Source organism: Vulpes vulpes, chromosome 7 (genome assembly GCF_048418805.1).
Source record: "Vulpes vulpes isolate BD-2025 chromosome 7, VulVul3, whole genome shotgun sequence".
Classification (NCBI taxonomy): Eukaryota; Metazoa; Chordata; class Mammalia; order Carnivora; family Canidae; genus Vulpes; species Vulpes vulpes.
The window spans coordinates 72106640-72123382 of NC_132786.1; the positions used below are offsets into that span (position 1 = coordinate 72106640).

General features: G+C 40.4%; 1 protein-coding gene across 2 annotated transcripts in view; it reads left to right on the forward strand.

The window, feature by feature from the left end:
* The first annotated feature begins 837 nt into the window (after positions 1-837).
* Positions 838-16743, forward strand: part of UBE2H (ubiquitin conjugating enzyme E2 H) — a 108215-nt gene continuing 92309 nt past the window's right edge. The window contains exon 1 of one of the 2 annotated variants that reach the window (XM_026010825.2): positions 838-1349. In XM_026010825.2, the coding sequence (XP_025866610.1) occupies positions 1297-1349 (53 nt within the window). In that variant the 5' untranslated portion in view covers positions 838-1296. The remainder of the gene's footprint in view (positions 1350-16743) is intronic. The other variant, XM_072764069.1, reaches the window with a different exon arrangement.

The following is a 16743-nucleotide window of genomic DNA, read 5'->3' on the forward strand; positions in this document are numbered from 1 at the left end:
CTAACAAGTTCCCAGGTGAGGCTGATACTCTAGATCTGCAGACCATACTGGGAAGGCTGTGTAAATTTGAAGTCTTTCTTAGTTCACCGTGATATCCTCATGCCCAGTGGAGTGATTCACACACAGTAGGTGCTCGCTCAATAAGTATTTATGAACGAATGATGGAATATACAGGGTTGGTACAGGAGTGTGGAAGGCAGAACAAACTTTGTCCTTCGACCTACAGCATACTTGGGGTGTTTCTGCTTCTACCAGTCATTCACTTTGTGAAATTACCTCATACTCTGTGGGGTAGGGATGCTAGTACCAAATTATTTCCGGTCTTGCCAACTAGCTGCCTCAAGGTTAATCCTTGAAATAGTGGCCCTCTCTACAAGGAGGGTAATGAACCCTGGTTTGCAAGTTCTGAGGAAGCCTCGCTGTAGTCTACAATCGCCGCAAACAGATTCCTTCCATCCAAGGAGGGAGCAGGGTGCAGGGAACCTGCTAGTGTGGGAATTTCCAGATTTTGGTGCCTATCCTAGTAATTGCCACCTCAAATCAAATAAACAGCCTTTCTAACAGTGTATATGAGAAGGAGGTTCATTACCCTAAAACACACAAATGTAATAATATTGCCATTCTTTACTATTATCATTTATGATGATGATAACGACACTGGCAGTTGAGCGATTAAATGTGGGGGTGGGGGGAGTTGGGGGAGGGGGCACTGGGCTGGGAGGGCAAGAGAAAGAAGAACTACATCTCCCAGAACCACCCGGGAGAGTCCACGCCGCGGCGGCGGCGCCCCACCTCTTTCGCCGGCCGGGCCCGCCCCGCCGATGACGTCACAGAGGTGACGTCACGGCGCCCAGAGCGAGGCTGGGGTAGAGAGGCCGACTGAGCAGGAGTCGTCCGCTTGTCGTGGAGGCTGCTAGGGAGCCGGCGAGAGGGTGAGCGGGCGAGCAGGCGAGCGAGCTAGAGCAGGCAGGAGGGAGCGACGCGCGGCGCAGAGTAGCGCCGGGGCCGGGCCGCGGAGGAACCCACAGCCGGAGAGGGGCAGCCCAAGCCGGGCGCCGCGGGGTCCCCACCCCCACCCGGCCGGACAGTGCCCGGTGTTCCCCCGTGCGGGGGGCGGCGGCGGCGGCGGCGGCGGCTGACGGGACCGGACAGGACCGCGGGGGTGTTGCCACCTCCACCGAGGAGCCGGCGCGGCCGCGGGCTCCTCAGAGCCGGGGCCCGGGGCCCGTGGTAGACGGGCCGAGGAAAGGAGAGAGGCGGCGGCGGCGCAGGCGACGGGGAGGCAGCGGCGACACCATGTCATCCCCCAGTCCGGGCAAGAGGCGGATGGACACGGACGTGGTCAAGCTGTATCCTTCGTGGAGGGGGGATTCGGGCTGTCAAGGCGGGGCGGCGTGGGGATGCCCCGGGCTCCCCCTGAAACCCGAGCAGGGGCCTTGGGGCACTCCAGGCCACTGTCCGAGGCTCCCTGCTCTCCTCCCTCCCCCCACCCCCCACCCCCCGTGCTACGGCGGCTCCTTGGCACCTCCCAGGAGCCAGGAGCCTTTTCAGCTCCCCCTTTATCTGCAGCACCCCGAAATGTGCGTTGTTCCTCGCTCTTCTGCACCCCCATTGCCCGTGACTTTCCTTTCCTCCACGACATCTGGGTTCCCGAGACGGCCTTTTTTTTTTTTTTTTTTTTTTTTTTGCAGGACCATCCACCTCTCTTGACCACCGTGCCCACCTCGGGGTCTCTCCTGCTTGCTCGCTCTGGATTTAGGGACTCGTGATAGAAATTCCCGAGAGTGAAGCCTTTCTTCCTTTCTTGAGATGCCTCTGTTCCCTCCTGTGCTTCTTGAACTGGGGTAACTCAAGTGACCTCCTTTATCCCTAATTCCTTTCTATATTAGGAAGAGTAGTCTGCTCAGTGCCCCCTGTTGTAATAAAGAGCTGAGTGTTTTAAATCAGGGACCCCGGTTAAGCTTTCTGGTCCCTCGAAGAACCTCACCACATTTTTTTTCTTTTCACTGACAAAGCCTGTCCCACCCATAGTTGGATGTGATGAGGACCCCCAGGCCCTCCAGCAAGCCACCCTCCATATTGTGGTTATGACAGCTGGGGGAGGTGAGAAAGAGGATCTCCTTGACAAAATAGCCCCTGTATTAGCCACTCGAGCAAACTCCCTCTATGAGGGTAAGGTTCTTGTGGAATAACTGCCCTGATTTTACCAAGTGACACCCTTTATTTTCCTCCCTCCCCCCAACTTTATGTACTCTGGAGGTAGCAGTGGGAAAGCTGTAACTGATAAGGGCCCTTCAGGCAGTGGTTTTGGTTGGAGTCCAGACTGATTATTTCATGACCAGCTAGAGAAATTCGCGAGGGTTCCTGTGACAAATCGAGACAATTTTTGAGGGGTAATTTAGAGGGTTGGGGGGGGGGGTGAGGAGAGAGAGAGAGGAAATGAGCCCAGTGTTCTGAACAACTAATCCCTGGGGAGAAGGGGAACCGGGGATGGGGAGTGGTGGTGTGTGAAACGCAGTTGAAAAGTCCTGTCTCCTGCTTCTCTTTCTCCCTCACCCCCATCCCCCCACCATTTCCCCCGTTGCAGGGTTTTGTTTATATAACTCAAGTTGTTTGGCTAGATTCTTCAGGTGAATTCCTTCTTTCTTCCTTTTCTTACTGTTTTTGATTGGACGTTTTCCCTCTTTTCAGAGATTGATGATTATTGTCAACTCAGTTATGGAATTCTCTGAAGTTTTAAAAAAGTAGTTTTTGTATTTGGATTGGAAGTGGGGGATGGGAGGGAAGTTGCCTGGGCAAGAAAAAAAATTTTTTTTTCATCTTTTCAGGAATAAGGTGTTTTTCTCTTCAGTCAGGAAAACTTAGCTAGAAATTAGGAACATTAGATAGACTTCTAAGTTTTAGGGTTTGAAGTTTACAATTTTGGGGAGATGGGAGAGGAGATTACAGAGAGGAACAAATAATATGTGTTCCAAATATGTGTCTAGGCACAAGTGAAATTGACTCTTTATGAGCTGTTTGTGACTGTGATTGAGTTTTGTAAATGTGTGAATGATCCCAGTAACGCTGGCTTTTCATATGGTTGCAGGAAAACTTGTAACTGTGGCTGTATGTGCATTTTACACAAAGCATTTTTGGGTTTTATTTTTGTTTAGAAACTAGGAAATGACATGGTGGCAGAATCTGAGTTATTTTTATCCTGAATTGAGAGTTACTGTCACACCTAATGCAAATTTCTACCTAATGTTTAATTGGGATGGAGGTGGAGAGAGAATTCCAGCTGTTTTTGATCAATGTCAGAGTCTCAAATTATATACATATATATTTTTAGAAGATTGAGGATAAAGGGTGAGGCCTAACTTGACCTGATGCCTTTTCCATACAGTGCCTTTTGTTCATTTAGTAGTTGTGGCATCTAGAATGATTACCGCATTTAGGAGTCGGGGTGTGGGGGGTGGAGAGGGAGAGGAAAACAGACAAAGAACAGCAGGGTGTCTTTCTCTTTTTTCTTCCCCTAAGTGGCTTATTTCATAGCTTATTTTTAGTAGAAGATGAAGAAAGGCAAAGATGCATTGGCCTTCTGTTCTTTCCCCACCTTCCTCCTTTCTGACAAAAGAAAGCAGAGGCGCTTTAAAATCATAGATCTCTGAGATAGGAGGACAACAGACTCGGGACTTAAAAGCCAGAGGTTATCTTTGTTTCGTATTTGTTATTTTCTGGTCTAGCATAGTTTGGAAGTTAAAATTTTTGCATTTCCTTTTGTGTGTGCATGTGTGTTCTGGGGATGAGAGATTTTGTGGCCTCTTTTCTCTGTTGAATTAATGTTAGTAGGCCCCAATGGAGCCAATAATTTTTGAGCAGGGTATATTTAGCAAAAGATTTAAGGAAAATTTTTCCAGCCCTTTATTAAAATTAGTACAATTGTGTGAAAGGGCCGGGGGTTGAAAATGAAAGATGGTAGAGAGGAAGTAGAGATGGTCTGAAGGAATGTACTTGCTTTTTGCCCCCTCAGTGCCCCTTGATGATTTCTTTGGTTTGGAGGCCGATAGCTGGTTTCATTGCAGTCTCCTGTTTCAGCCCATTTTTGGATGTCTCCTGAGTGTAATTATGCCACCACGATTTATAGCTTGGCAGGGAACCTATATAGTAGGAAAGTAGCAGTGTGGGGGTAGGGAGAGAAGGGGATGTGTAACTAATTGGCCACTGCTTTCCACCAGCTCTCTAGGTTCTTTCAGAGACACTGTCTCTGGTTGTTGTTTGGAGTCGGTGATATTTCTTTTGTGACGGGTTGGTAGGAGGAGAGCTGACTCTCAAGTTATGCAGGGAGTGAGTGTTTTGCACCGATGCACTTAATAATCTGCTGGGCGATTATGTTCTGAAACTCTGACTCATTCATTGTTTCTGTTCTGATCCTTTGCTGAGGGTTGTGCAAACCTCTCCAGGAGCCTAGAGACTGATGTACTGACTTTTGGGCCCTGTAAGAATGTGTCCTAGTCAAAAAACTTAACAGCCCAAATCCTGTGGAATGGTCGTGAATAGTGTGGCCATTTGTTTGCAAAGTCAGGTAGATTGGTCATATACTGTGCTGTTCCCAGGCTGGCAAACGTTGAGGTTTCCATCTCTGATTATTTAGATTGTCTGAGAACTGGGACTCTGGTGACCTTAAAGCGTGATTTGCCCTAAAGGAATATCGGTTTAAGTTCTCCCTGGTGGAGGAACAAACAGCTCAGATTACACGGGTTTCCTTGTTGGTGGGGGTTACTCGTCTCACCCTGTTGCACAGCCTGGTGATCCTTTTATCTGTGAACCAGTGGCCCCTGCTGAAGGCTGGAGCTGCTTGTTTTGGAAAAGCGTATGCAGGCAAAAGGCCTCAGGCACAGCTCCTCACAGCTCATTGGCTGCTCTGTTACTACCCGGAAAAGGAGGAGGGGTGGAGCTACCAAACAGCTGATGGAGTGTGTGACCAGAGTGTGTTTATATACAAAAGAAGTAGGGGCTGGGGAGGCCTTGTGAGTAGTGTTACAGGATCAAGTGTATTATCAAGGGGTAAAAAGACCAAAACATGATCTTTTAGGCTACAAGAAATAAATATTCAAAGTTAAATCAGAAAAATGAACCTGATAATAATGGGGAATTGGCATACACTGTATTTGTTATTGGTGAGATTTTGGAACTTACTTTATAATACTAAGTTTTCAAAGATTCCCTTTTTCAAAGGGAGTTGCTGTAACTTAAAATAGGATATGCTGCCACTTTAAATGTACTTATGTGACTCACGCAGGGATTCAAAAGTATGGTAGAAATGTCAGTTTTCCCTGCAAAAGCTTGAAGAATGCTAGAAAGGGGCAGTGACTTTTACTAAAGTCATTAACAGCATTAGTGAAATCCTACAGAATCCGGGTGTCTGGTTTAGAGTTGCAGAAGCTTTTGATAACAAGTTCATCCCCCTAAACATTTGAGCACCCTCTTTATGCCAGGCTTGGTGCTAGGTGCTGGGGGTTTAGTAGTGAAAACTTCAGTGTGGGTGGTCATGATGCTTATGTAACCGGTTAAACAATTAAAAAAAAAAATCAAAGTAGAAGCTGTTTATAGTAGGTCAACACTTTATGTATCAGCATTTTGAATAACTTGTATTTACTTTTAGAATTGATTTTTCAAGGAGTAGAAAGGTTAAAATGAATTTTATGCTGTGGGATGTATGAGGATCTCTATTTCTGGTATTTTAAAGATGTTAAAAATGGAAACAAAAACATTAAAATGCTTAGCTGTTTGTCTTTCACATCAACTTTGGTATTTTGTTGTTAATCAGTAGTTATTCTATCCCTAAATCAGTAGTCTTTGTTACTCTTTAATTTGTGCTCAAAGTGTAGGCAATTCTGTAATCTTTTAACTAGCTCCAGTATCAGTTGAGAGAACCTCTGTTTTGCCTTTATTTCCTGTGGCCTCTGTTTTTGTGAGATGAAGAGGTGGAAGGTGGAACAGTTTAATGGTCTTCAAGCTAGAAGTTGAAGCTTTGGCAACTTCCAGTGTTCTGAATTTGTCTTCTCTGCCTAGATTTTGGTGACAAATATAACACACTGGTACTTATTTTTGTTAAGCAGGAACCTACATGAGTAAGCATTCACAGCTTCAGAACATCGGAGTCCTGCAGTGCAGTTCTAGTAAATTACACACAAACCTAAAAATTCCTCTTTTAGGAGAAAAAAATCTTTTGCAAATGTGAGCCATAAAAGTCCCTTAACCCTGTTTGTGTGCACGTGTTAAAAAGAACCTGGATTTGTTAGTTTCCCAGTGCTGTACAATTTCCCTAGCACCTTGACCTGTGTTTTATATATGTGTGTGTGAACAAACACCTGGATATATGCGTGTGTGTATATACACACATACATATGAAATTTAGTATCTTGTCACTCTTAACAGATCTGATGATTCTAAGAGTCATTGCATCTTTTGGCATGCAATTCAGGCTTGTAAAGGTGCTTATGGTATAATAGCTTCTTTACTACTACTGATCCACAGTATACATTAAAATACTTTAATGAAAAAACTTAATTGGGTTATGCAAGTAGTAAGATATTGAGGGAAGTATAGGTTACAAAAAGGGAAAGAAAACAGTCACCCATAATTCTGTCCTTTAAACCGTGGTTCCCAAACTTGAGTGTGATCTTAATTACCTGGAGGGTTTGTTAAATTAACCAGTTGCAGGGGGGTTCCAGCCCTGGAGTTGTCTGATTCAGTGGGTCTAGAGAACTTGCATTTCTAACAAGTTCCCAGATGATATTGATGCTGTTGGTTCAAGGATTACACTTTAAGAACCGTTATCCTCAAATATTAACCCTATACTATTTTTTTCTTACCAGTCATCTCTGCTCCCCTCTCCCCATATATTATTTTCAACCTGTTGATTATACTACTGTATGTGCCTTATTTTTGCTTACTACTTCTTGTGGCTTCTTTTCCCCCCTGATTAAAAGTATGAAACATAATGAAGAGGTCATGTAATCTGCCATTCCAGTCCCGTGCCATTGATTTAATTCTTTGCCATTTTTCTGTGATAAGATTGAAATTAACATCTTGTGCATAAGGCTTTTCTTGTATTTTTGGATTATTTTTGTTTTCTATTAGATCAAAGAAAACCATTTGCATTAAAGTTATTTTTTCTATTTTCTTCTAGATCAAAGAAAGTAACCATTTGAATTAAAATATTTAATTAAAAATCTTGAGGCCCCACACTCAGTGTGCTCTCATTTTGTTCTGTTGGGTTTTAGTTGGTGCAATTTCAGCAGTGAAGCAATCAACCTGTCATAGTGATGACAAATGAGTTCTGATCTCTTTGTTTTAAACTTTGTGTGTTTAAGAGAGAGAGAGAGAATGGTGATCCTTAAGGACACTTTTGTACTTCTCAAAGTGCCTACTGTGAGTTGGTAGATTAAATATATTACATTTGTGATTAGATCTGACTGGCAAGAGCTATAGAATTAGTTTTGGTATCTGGAATTTTTTTTTCCTTTTGTTTTTTATTGAGATATAATTGGCATAAGTATATTTAAAGTGATAAATTAGATAAGTTTTGACAAAATACCACCCAAGAAATATTAACACAGTCAACCATTGATCTAATTTATGTCACTATAGATTATTTTGCATTTTCTGGCGTTTTATATAACTATATAGTATGTACTTTTATATGAATTCTTTAATCATGTTTTGAGATCATCATGTTCTTTTTACTGCTGAGTAGTATATCATTGTATAGCTATACCACAAATTGTTTATACATTTACCTCTTTGAGTGTTTCGGTTATTTCTTGTTTGGAGCTATCACAAATAAAGCTGCTATGGATATTTTTTCTCTTGGGTAAATATATAGGAATGGAATAATTGAATCATGGGGTAGGTATAAACTTTGCTTTTTAACAGGTAGCTTGAATTTAATTTTGACTGTATTTCACACACAGTTAAATTGTGACATTAAACTGTGGCTTCTGTTTTGTATTTTAAAGGAATCCCATTCAATAACATGATTCTGACTCTGTTGAAGCTAGTTTTGTAACTGTTTTTCCCTCTCCTCCATTCAGAATTAGTGAATTGAATTTTCATGTGGAATATTTTTGTTTTGTGGCCAGCCCTTTGACCTGGTACTTCAGGAACTATGGTCACAAATAACTTATTTTTGCATTTGTTTGTAAGACTATACTTTTCTGAAAAGATAAACACACTTTTTTATTGAATGTACCCTTTCTTTTTGTAAAGTATTGATGAGAATTTTTTTTTTACATTAGTTTTATTTAGCACCTCCAATTACATATATAGCAGTTTAAAAATACTGAGGTCGGGATCCCTGGGTGGCTCAGCAGTTTAGTGCCTGCTTTGGCCCAGGGTGCGATCCTGGAGTCCCGGGATCGAGTCCCACGTCGGGCTCCCGGCATGGAGCCTGCTTCTTCTTCCTCCTGTCTCTGCCTCTCTCTCTATGTCTATCATAAATAAATAAATAAATCTTAAAAAAATATAAAAATACTGAGGTGTAGGACTTCTGTTGAGGTCTGAATAGTATCTTCAGATTTCATATGGACTAAATTCAAGAACCAAAATGGCAACTTAGTGGCAGAACTGGAAACAGATTATATATTTCCTTAATATGTTTTCCTGGAATGTTTTTTTAAAGTTAATTTTTTAAATTTATTTTATTTCTAATTTTTATTTATTTATGATAGTTACAGAGAGAGAAAGAGAGAGGCAGAGACATAGGCAGAGGGAGAAGCAGGCTCCATGCACCGGGAGCCCGACGTGGGATTCAATCCCGGGTCTCCAGGATCGCGCCCTGGGCCAAAGGCAGGCGCCAAACCGCTGTGCCACCCAGGGATCCCTTAAAGTTAATTTTTAACAAAATAGGATTTTGTTTTGTTTTTGCCTTTTAACTTTCTGGCATTTGATGTAAGTTATTTGATAGGTTGATAGACATTGACATAAAGAAAAAAATAGATACTGCTTTGCTGTAGCTATTGTTACATTCTTGTAAACGACAGTCATTTGAATTTATATGTAGATGTTTACATGCATATTGCTTTGACAATTAGTATTACTGGCAGCTGAAACTTTTAAGTTGGCTAACGAAGAAGGATAACCGCCTTTCTACCTGTTGGAGGTTGCAGTTGATGACACTTTATTTGGTGGAGAGACTTGATTCAGTCCTCAGACACAGGGACGGTGCTCTGAGCAGGTTTATTAGAGTGTGTTACTTTCACATTGCCAGTAGTGCAATATAGAAACCTTTTGAACACACAGAAAAATCAGTGTGTACTTTTTGAGAGACTGTTGTTACGTTAGTGATTTTCTGGTAGGGTGGGAGGCATGGTGTCTTAGCAGAACTGTTATGTTTTTATGCTGAGGTACTATTGTATTTTCTTCTTTATACCTCACCAGATGCTTGCAAAGGGTGTCTGGTTTTTTGCAGGCTGGTGCTTGTGCAGTCTGCTCTGCCTGGCAGAACTCAAATCCTTTAAGAGCCAGGTGGTGGAAAGCCTTACAGGGCAGCTGTATGCGGATGAGGGGTCTTTTTTGCCTTCTCCTTTTTAGCCCATCTAGGGTGTAAGGTAGGAGGTTTGTACAGGTGCTGTTGATCTTTCGGCCTGGCGCTGCAGAGAAGTCAGGGAGGAGTAGGAGTCCCCATCTCCTGTGAGGGGGAGAGGCTTGGCTGGACTTTGTCATCTTCTGGAAGACAGACATGGCTGTCACTAGGCACAGAACAGGTACCTGGGCTGTAGCACTTGGAGGGACCATATTTAGGACTTAGAATATTGCTTAATTGATTGGGAATGGAATCTTACATCTTTAGTTCAACTTCTTAGTTTCTAACTTTTAGGGAGGCATTATGTATAAAAGTAAGAGAGATTCTCTACATGTGAAATTATTAATGTTGTAAATTACAGTTTTCTTTTTAGCATTAGGCAAAATACTTTTTCCACATATCATGTTTTTTTTATATATCATGTACACTTTTCAAGGTTTCTTGGATTATAAAATCTTAGTTGAGGTAATATAAATAGAAAAGTAGATACAGAGTGTACCTGGTTTGTGTTACCTCAGAAGCAATTGGGTTACTACCCAGCTTAGTGAAAATAAATTTGTTTTGTCCAAATGGTGCCAGTATAACTTTGGTTATCTGAATATTGTTTTTCAATCAGATGACTTTGTTGCATAGTTTCAGGAAGGTTGATTAATTTAAAATAAAAATTTGGGTTAAAAATTTTGGGTAAACTTTTCCATTGTGGTTACCTGTAGAAAGCTGATTCAGGGGATCCCTGGGTGGCGCAGCGGTTTGGCGCCTGCCTTTGGCCCAGGGCGCGATCCTGGAGACCCAGGATCGAATCCCACGTCGGGCTTCTGGTGCATGGAGCCTGCTTCTCCCTCTGCCGGTGTCTCTGCCTCTCTCTCTCTCTGTGTGACTATCATAAATAAATAAAAATTAAAAAAAAAAAAAAAAAGAAAGCTGATTCAGTTAGAATTGTGTTGGTAAGAGATCACTAGGTATAATAATATAGTTGGTTATATTGTTTTATGACCTTACAGACTACTGAATGTTTAGTACCCTTTTGCTAGTCTATTTATGTAAATCTTTTTTTTTATTTTTTTAAAATTTTTATTTATTTATGATAGTCACACACAGAGAGAGAGAGAGGCAGAGACACAGGCAGAGGGAGAAGCAGGCTCCATGCACCGGGAGCCCGACGTGGGACTGGATCCCGGGTCTCCAGGATCGTGCCCTGGGCCAAAGGCAGGCGCCAAACCGCTGCAGCACCCAGGGGTCTCTATTTATGTAAATCTGTGTATAAATTAGTAAGTCTGCTTGGCAGCACAGCCTGAAACTACATAGCCCTTTTTGTTTCGCTCCAAAGGAAAGAAACGATTTACTTTTTTTATCAACAGTCACTTTTATATGGCCTTTATATATGGTCCCGCAGCTGTGAATTAGTATCTGGTCAGGCCACTAATTTAAACTAAGGCTTTTATAATGAAATCATTCCATGATGTAGATCTTGGAGATTTGGGGGCCTTATTACACATTATATTCACATTCACATATTCAAAGTACATTAAAATGTAGAACATGATACGTTTGATAACAGAAATCACTGATCTTGGCAGCAGCAGTTGACATTATTCTGTTAATTTTATCAATTCATTCAGTTCACTACAGCTACCATCTTCACAATGAGTAAAGGGGAAAAAAACTGTTTCTTGCCCCTCTATTCATTTGTATCCTTAGAGATTAGAAACAGAAACAAAAACAAAAACCAAATACTTTTAAGTCAGATTTGTTTTATGGGTGGAAGAAAGAGAGGAAATAGACCTCTGAGTGTGTTCTTTAGTCTGATTGTCTGGGTTGCTGCCCATTTCTCCTGGCAGTTAATAAAGGCAGGTCTTGAATGCTGTCTTTGATGATCAAATGACATATATTTGAGTATACCTGTATTGAACCATTTATATACTTGAGAACACTTATTTGCTTCTGTCTTGTCTTTCTATAGGCTCTTGGGTTAGGATAGTTAGGTACCAGATTCTTTCTATCCTTGAGTAATTAGTGTGACATTTCCTTTGAGATTTAGCTAAAAGTTTTATAGCTTATAAACCATGATATGTCAAGAAGACTATTGGTAGCTCATCAAGACTATAATTTTATTCCATATATTTCCATTTGTATGTCTGTTTTCCTTTTTCTTTTGGTGTTTCTCATTTACACTTTGACTAATTTCTAAAAATCGAAGAAAAGTTAAATATACTTACAGGAAAGTACAGAAATAAACCTTTGAAGAGAAGCTATTTCTAGATCCTTTAGTTATCTTACACAAGCTTAACCAGAAGTAGTAGTGAAGCCAGGTCCTTTTTTCTAGGAGTTTGGAAATCAGAGTATACTTGGCCTAGTTCATTTTGTGCAATTCGGCAATTATTTATCAAACTAGAACTTAAGCTAAAAATACATTGTAGTTTACAACTTTGCTATGTGTCCTCTGAATGTAAAAATAGGCTATGCCTTAGATTTGCTTTAACTCTGTTTAGTGAAGTCATACACAATGGAACTTGGCACCTGAATTTTGTGTTCTTATACTTTTGAAGGTCCTGATCTCTCCTTGCCTCTGAAGAAGTTGGTGTTTCTAAGCTAGTTTATATAATCTGGTCAGTGTTTCTGAGATTCAGAAACTGTTGACTCTATTTTCTTTTAATAAGTCCTCAAGGTAGGAAGTCTAGAGATCTTTATCGCTCAGCATTCTTCTGTGCTTTCTGGCAGGGTAAATGGGAGCAGTCCCCCACCCCCGTGGGAACTTATTCCCAGGATTACGTTCTTGCCCATTTGCATTTTATAATTCAAAGAATGACTAATGAAATACCATGTTAATTTGTGCGTATGTCCATTTTTGGGAGGTGACCTGGTTATGTGCACAAGCTTTTGAACTGGATTATCTTAATTGACACAGATACATGTCTTATCTTTCCATTTGCTTAAAGGGTAATAGAGTTAGAAATTCTTGTTTTTATAGAATCAGAAATTAGTGTATGATTTGTATGCTTTTAAATTGGGGCTTTTATTCATTTGAATGAATTGGATAAAACAAGGATTTTAGTCTGTCAATTCTGGCTGTTTTATTTCTTAAATGTCATTCCTACAGTATTTTGTCAGCTCTAATCAAGTTCTGATGACACTTTATTATTTAAAGTTAAATTTTATTTAGTTTTTTAAAGATTTTATTTATTTATTTATGAGAGACACAGAGAGAGGCAGAGATACAGGCAGAGAGAGAAGCAGGCTCCATGCAGGGAGCCCGATGTGGGACTTGATCCAAGGACCCTGGGATCACGGCCCGAGGCGAAGGCAGACGCCCAACTGCTGAGCCACCCAGGTGTCCCCTAAATTTAAATTTTAGTAGATATTACACTTACAAAGATTTTAGCATTTTTTTTACTTGGAGAAAATCTAGAATGCAAATAATAGTATTACAAAGCAATGGTTGCTTTCTGAATATAAGGGCTCTTTGAGTTGAGATTAATAATTGTATCATTTCTAGTCAATATCTTGTGGCTTTAATGGTTTGAGAGATACTAATTCTTGGCTGTACTGTTTCAGATTAGGAGAGTAAATTCTGGTAACTTTGTTTTTATTATAGATATCAAAAATAGAAGCCAAAGTTGGATTAAGGAGCCTATTTTTCATTCCTGACTTATTTTTTTTAATAATAAATTTATTTTTTATTGGTGTTCAATTTACCAACATACAGAATAACACCCAGTGCTCATCCCATCAAGTGCCCCCCCTCAGTGCCCGTCACCCATTCACCCTCACCCCCTGCCCTCCTCCCCTTCCATCACCCCTAGTTCGTTTCCCAGAGTTAGGAGTCTTTATGTTCTGTCTCCCTTTCTGATATTTCCCACACAATTCTTCTCCCTTCCCTTATATTCCCTTTCACTATTATTTATATTCCACAAATGAATGAGAACATACAATGTTTGTCCTTCTCCGATTGACTTAATTCACTCAGCATAATACCTTCCAGTTCCACCCACGTTGAAGCAAATGGTGGGTATTTGTCGTTTCTAATGGCTGAGTAATATTCCATTGTATACATAAACCACATATTCTTTATCCATTCATCTTTCGATGGACACCGAGGCTCCTTCCACAGTTTGGCTATTGTGGACATTGCTGTTAGAAACATCGGGGTGCAGGTGTCCCGGCGTTTCATTGCATCTGTATCTTTGGGGTAAATCCCCAACAGTGCAATCGCTGGGTCATAGGGCAGTTCTATTTTTAACTCTTTGAGGAACCTCCACACAGTTTCCAGAGTGGCTGCACCAGTTCACATTCCCACCAACAGTGTCAGAGGGTTCCCTTTTCTCCGCATCCTCTCCAACACTTGTGGTTTCCTGCCTTGTTAATTTTCCCCATTCTCACTGGTGTGAGGTGGTATCTCATTATGGTTTTGATTTGTATTTCCCTGATGGCAAGTGATGCAGAGCATTTTCTCATATGCATGTTGGCCATGTCTATTTATGTCTTCCTCTGTGAGATTTCTCTTCATGTCTTTTGCCCATTTCATGATTGGATTGTTTGTTTCTTTGGTGTTTCATTCCTGACTTATAAAGTCAGTTTTACTATTTAGTAGTCATACACGACAAATAGAATTAAAATAGTATAGCCTAATATCTTAGTTAATCCTATTTATGAATGTCAGAGTCCTAGAGAATGAAAAATGACATTAGGCAAGTTTTAATATAAACGTTCTGGTATCTTTTTACAGTAGTAGATTAGATGGCATTGCATTTATATTTTTTGAGGTGTCTGAATTGTATGTGACCTGTCAATAATTAAAAAAAATAAGCCCTGTAATAGTGTCTGACTTATGGAAGTTTTTATCAGCATAGAATGACAGCATGTTGTTACTTACAGAATTTTGTATTTGATCACCTAAATCATTTTTTAAAAAATATTTTTTATTTATTAGAGATACAGAGAGAGAGAGAGAAGCAGGCTCCATGCTGGGAGCCTGATGTGGGACTCGATCCCGGGTCTCTGGGATCACACCCTGGACTGAAGATGGTGCTAAACCGCTAAGCCCTGGGGGCAGCCCACCTAAATCATTTTTTTAAAAGGTAAATTTAGGGAATGGGAATACAGTTGAGTAAAAGGATATGTCCAGAGCCAGGATAGGATCTCATGAGAGTTTAAAGCAGTTCAGTACTTGATATTTTACTTTTCTGTCTTTTAATACTCTCTAGGTATTTTGAAGATATATTTTGTAGAAAATTTAGTTGCTAACCTTTTTTTTTTTTTTACAAGTAATCTTTATACCCAACATGGAGCTCAAGCTCATGACCCTGAGACTCATCCTCTATGGACTGAACCAGCCAGGTGCCCCCATTGCCAACATTTTTATTGATATTTAAACTCTTGAGTGTCTATAATGGATCAGTTTGGATCCATGGTACAGTAATTTTAGTTATTGGTCTCAAGATAGCTAAGCATGTATAAAAACTTTGGATGCTTAGTTTATTTTATTTCTTCTATTTGTTTGTTTTTTTAAAGATTTTATTTATTCATTCGTGATAGACATAGAGAGAGAGGCAGAGACATAGGCAGAGGGAGAAGCAGGCTCCATGCCAGGAGCCGGATGCGGGACTTGATCCCCGGACTCCAGGACCACTCCCTGGGCTAAAGGCCGGTGCCAAACCGCTGAGCCACCCAGGGATCCCATAATTTTTTATTTTTTAAGTAGATGTCACACGCAGTGTGGGGCTCAAAATCATGACCCGGAGATCAAGAGTTGCATGCTCTACCAAACTGAGCCAGCCAGGTTCCCCTGGATGCTTAATTTTTTAAAAGTTGAGATGAAAGCAAGCTCGGGAAGTAAGCAGCCTTTCTCATTTCCTACTGTTTTTGCCTTAATGTTTGATAGCTTTTTACTTTTCTTAGATAAACTTTTAATTTTGGATTTATAGAAAAGTTGCAAAGAGTACAGAGAGCTCCCGTACCTCACCTAGTTCTAGTTACCTCTATGTTATTTTATGTTGCAGTGACACATTGGTCAAAACCAAGAACCATTGTTGGTTGGTATGTTACTATAAACTACAGGCTTTAGTCAAATTTCACTAGTTTTTCCATAAATGTTCTTTTCGGTTCCAGGATTGAATCCAGGATACCATATTACATGTAGTGGTCATGTCTACTTAGTATTCTCTAGTCTGTGACAGTTGTGTGTTTTCTTGTTTTATATAACACTGGCAGTTTTGGAGGACTGGTCATGTGTTATTTTGGAGTATTCTTTAGTTTCGGTTTATCTGATTTTTTTTCCCCTCTATGATTAGACCTTGTAATAGTAAAGGTATTAAAATTGGTTAAACTCACTGTGGAGTTTTGGAAAGAATACCACAGAGGTGAAATGCCCTTCTCATCACAAATGGGGTGTGTGAGAGACATACTTAGGTCCTTATGACATCACAGGTGATACTTGCCAGGTTTTTCCTATAAAGTTACTATTTTTCCTTCAGTATTCTATTCTTTGGAAGATAGTCACTAAGTGTAGCTGACATTCAAGGAGCCCAGGGAAATTAGGTTCTGCTCCTGGAAGGAGTTACTGTTTTTGATGGGTGTGGTTGTGTGGGTGTTTTTTTGCTTTGTTTTTGGCTTTTTAAAGTTTTGTTTAATTCATTAAAATTTTTTAATTTAAATTCCTTCTTTGATGTGGCCTCTTGTCTTCCATTAATTGTGGAGTTTGTTTTGTCAGTCTTCAAGTTGATTTCTGGGGCATTTAGGATGATTTGATAGTTATCTAATTATGTTCTTGGACTGAGATGAACCTATGGTACTACTTTGCTGCCATCTTCCTGGTCCTTGTTTTTGACTTTTGATTGTAATGTATTAGTGCATTAATATAAGTTGTTACCTTCTGTTCAAAAATTACATTTGATTTTGAATGAAGTATAAATTGGTAGGCCTTTTGGAAACAAAATAGGATGTAAATATATGAGGATGTGGTTTGGGAGCACACAGATTTGTTGGATTTGTTTATTTAGCAATTTGCATGGCAGATTTAACTTTCTACATTTAGCTGTTTTTAGATCTATAATAACATTTATATGTGAAAATGAAGATAAACTTAGAATGAGCTGCAGTGGTATTAGTTAAAAGCTTCATAAGTCAAGGAATTCTATAATCTTAACAGTTTTAGACCAAAATGAGAGTTTAGGGTGGGG